The 3,784-nt window shown below is 43.6% G+C and overlaps 1 protein-coding gene across 1 annotated transcript in view; it reads left to right on the top strand.

Annotated features, from left to right (window-relative positions):
* Positions 1 to 140: 140 nt before the first annotated feature.
* ASH1L (ASH1 like histone lysine methyltransferase) overlaps positions 141 to 3,784 on the top strand; it is a 63,932-nt gene continuing 60,288 nt past the window's right edge. Inside the window, exon 1 of the mRNA XM_031064343.1 lies at positions 141 to 646. Coding sequence (XP_030920203.1) covers positions 227 to 646 — 420 coding nt within the window. The 5' untranslated portion in view covers positions 141 to 226. The remainder of the gene's footprint in view (positions 647 to 3,784) is intronic.

Raw genomic sequence — 3,784 nt, 5'->3', positions numbered from 1 at the left:
TGGTTTTATATATTATTATTATTATTTCTATATTGTTTTTATATTTCTATATTTGTTTTATTTAACATTAATTTAATTTCTTTTAGAAAATCCAAGTTTATGCTGTCTGTCTTTTCCTCCCACAGAGTGAAAGATGCTGACTGCCCATAGTGGAACAGCTCTCCTGAGGAACACATCTCTGTAAATCTTCCCTAAAAAAAAATCACCTGAAGACAAATATTCTGTGATGGACCCTCGGAATACTGCTATGTTAGGCTTGGGTTCTGATTCTGAAGGGTTTGCTGGGAAAAGCCCCTCTGTGGCAAACATTGGCACCTTGGTGGGCAAAGGGGAAGCAGAGCTCGAGGGCTGCAGCAAGGAGGAGGAGGAGGGGAAGAAGAAGAGCAGGGAGGGGAGCACAGAGAGCAGCAAGAGCGAGGCTCTGGGCGATGCACAGCAGCAGTTCTCAGTGAAAGAAACCAACTTCTCTGAGGGAAACCTCAAACTCAAGATTGGCCTTCAAGCCAAGAGGACAAAAAAGCCTCCCAAGAACCTGGAGAATTATGTCTGCCGGCCTGCCATAAAAACCAGCATCAAGCAGCCAAGAAGGGCTCCCAAGAGTGGGAAGATGACAGAGGAGAAGAACGAGCACTGTCCTTCAAAGCAAGTGAGTGGTGTGTCTGTGGGGTCATTTGCAAGTCATGGTACATTTAAGCTGGGTTTAAAAACTTCATCATCTCTGCACCGCTGTGTTCTGCTGGTTTTCTGTGTAACCTCTGATACTGAAGTGGCTGGAGTTAGAAATGGTTTTATTTTGTGGCCATTAGGAGGAAAAAAATGCTCTTTCACAGTGTGCCAATTTGTTGTTTCAACAGCAGTGAAAGATGATTCCCACGTTCACTTCTGAAAAGTACTGGGGAGATTTTCAGTCTCTTTTCTGTAACAAAGTGGAGGGGTTTGAGATGGGGCCCTGGATGTGCTGTGCTCATCTCTGCTGCTTGGATTTCTATTTTTTCCTACCTGTTAGAAGCACTTGTTTTGCTGTGTCTCACCTGTCACTGCTCAGGCAGGCTCTGAAAAGTAAAATAAACTTTTCCAACTGAGTTAGAAACCAACCTGGTGATATGTAAATGCAGTGGCTGGAGAGATGTGCCAGGGCTTTTCCAAACAGCAGGAAGTAGCCCTGCCTCGAGGATTTGTTTTTATGATCTCCATGATGTAATCAGAGCAGCCGTAGCAGATAGGGAAAACAGGATAAATGGCAAGGATTACAACTACAGTTGCATAGATGCTGAATTTTTGAAGGGTTTGGTTACAGCCTGCTCTTTTTTTCCCATAAACATAAAAGTTTTGGTAATCAAGGTTAGAATATACCCTCATGTGGTACTGCCAGGGGAATCCAGGGAATCCCTGGAAGTTGGAGTCCTTCCTTTGCAGGGATTTTCTGTTCAGGCTGTTCCTGCTCCAGAGCTTCCCAAGGCTGAAGCATTTCCATTTCTCCAGCTTGTGTCCTGTTCTCAGGGCTCCCTGCATCAATCTGTCCTGGCAGAACCTGGCCAAGGGGAAGGAAAATTCCTCACCTTGTGCTGAGGTGATGAGTGCCTGACATACCCAGACCCTTTTCCTTTCCCCTGACGTACCCAGACCCTTTCCCCTGGCATTCCCTTTTCCTTTCCCCTGGCATATCCAGACCTTTTTCCTTTTCCCTGCCATACCCATTTCCTGTCTTCTGCTATACCCAAACCTTTCCCTTTCCCCTGACATACCCATTTCCAGTCCCCTGGCATACCCAGACCCTTTCCCTTTCCCCTGCCATACCCAGATCTTTTCCTGTCCCCTGCCATACCCAGACCCTTTTCCTGTCCCCTGCCATACCCAGACCCTTTTCCTGACCCCTGGCATACTCAAAACTTTTCCTCTCCCCTGGCATACCCAGACTGGAATTGGCCCTTGAGGAAGAATCACCTTAAAGAGAAGGGAAATTTGGGGATGCTTTCATTGTGGCCTTCCAATGCCAGGGAGAGAATTTTAACAATGGCCTGCAGTGCCAGACAGGGGGAATGGCTTTACCCTGCCAGAGGGCAGGGTTGGATGGGATTTTGGGCAGGAATTGCTCCCTGGCAGGGTGGGCAGGCCCTGGCACAGGTGCCCAGAGCAGCTGTGGGTGCCCCTGGATCCCTGGAAGTGCCCAAGGCCAGGTTGGATGGGGCTTGGGGCAGCCTGGGACAGTGGAAGGGGTGGAATGAAATCTTTAAAATCCCTTTTAGCCCAAACCAGTCTGGGATTCTGAGTAATTAATTGTGTGCTTACAAAACAAGTGTGCTGAATGTGATGTGTAAGGACTAAAATTGCCTTTTCCAGACTCTACAATGCTCTCACACTGGGGTTTTCCTGCACTGCAAACAGAGGTGTTTGCATTCAGCCCATTGAACAAGAAATCCTCAAGTGTTCATTGCATAACTTCACATTTTGGCAGTGGTGTTTATTTTACGTTCTTCCATTTCAGAACAAGCTTATTATTTCTAATGATGTTTCTAACTTTGGCTTGAAAACATCAGAAGAGTTGATGGCAGTTTGTTATTACAGTGATGGTTTTATTTTTTTTTCTTTTTCTTTCTTTTTTTTTAAACTTTTTCTTTCTTTCTTTTTTTTTTGGTTTTTTTTTTTTTTGACAAGACTCTGTTGCAATAAGTTGAGTATTGGAAAAGTCTAGAATATCCAACCAATGATTTCTCTTGATGTCTGAATTGAGGTGGCTCCTGCAGCTGAAAATCTCTTATTCAAGGGAGGTTTGATGTTGAATTAATCAAATGAGGTTTAGGTTGGATATCAGGGAAAGGTTTTTCCCCAGAGGGTGCTGGGCACTGCCCAGGCTCCCCAGGGAATGGGCACAGCCCCAGAGCTCCAGGAGGGTTTGGGAAATGCTCCAAAATCCAGGGTGGGATTTTGGGGTGTCAATGCAGGGCCAGGGCTTGGACTGGCTGATCCCTGTGGGTCCCTCCCAGCTCAGGACATTCCATAATTCCCTGATTTTTCTCTCAAAAGAGGCACCACAGTGTCTGGAGACTTTCCCTTTGCATCAAGAGATCGTGCCCTGGGAGTTTTTAGCAGAGAAAATAATCAATATTGGAATTCTCACGGTGACAGCAGGGATTCTTCATCCTTGACATCTTTGTTTATACATCAGGATTTTTGATTTTTTTTTTAGAGGTGCATCCCATTTGAAATGGAAAGCAGAAAGGGAGGCAAATATTAGTGATGGTGTAGAATATGATTGATATCACATCAGTTTGAGATTGCAGCTCCTCTCAGGGCAGTCGCTGCTCTCCTGCCTGGCAGGCAGCCCTGCATGCAGAGGATGCAGCTCTGTTGCATTAAATTTGCATTATTTACAAGAGTTTCAAATCCCTGACTCATGAGAACTCCCTTCAGATCCTCTGCTGTCTCCTGAGTTGCTCTGAGATGGTGTTTAAGTCTGGCTGTTCCCTGCTGCCATTTTGCACTTTGGATTGTTAAAAATGACACCAAACAACATCCTGCTGATTGCTGAAGTGGGATTAGAAGTGTCTGGGTGGAAATAAATGGGAATGATGGCTTTAAATCATCACATGTTTCGAATATAATACCCAAGGTTTTTTTTTCTTATTTACATTATATACATAATAAATATAAATATATAAAAATAAATAATAGAAATATCAATATAATATAAATATAATATACAAGAATAATGTTAATATATAAAAAGATAAATATAGGTAACTTTATATAAATAAATTATATTTATATAGTGAATATATTTAAA

Source organism: Geospiza fortis, unplaced genomic scaffold (genome assembly GCF_000277835.1).
Source record: "Geospiza fortis unplaced genomic scaffold, GeoFor_1.0 scaffold313, whole genome shotgun sequence".
Lineage (NCBI taxonomy): Eukaryota > Metazoa > Chordata > Aves > Passeriformes > Thraupidae > Geospiza > Geospiza fortis.
Note: the sequence above shows the minus strand (reverse complement) of the source record. Positions and strands in the feature narration are given on the sequence as shown.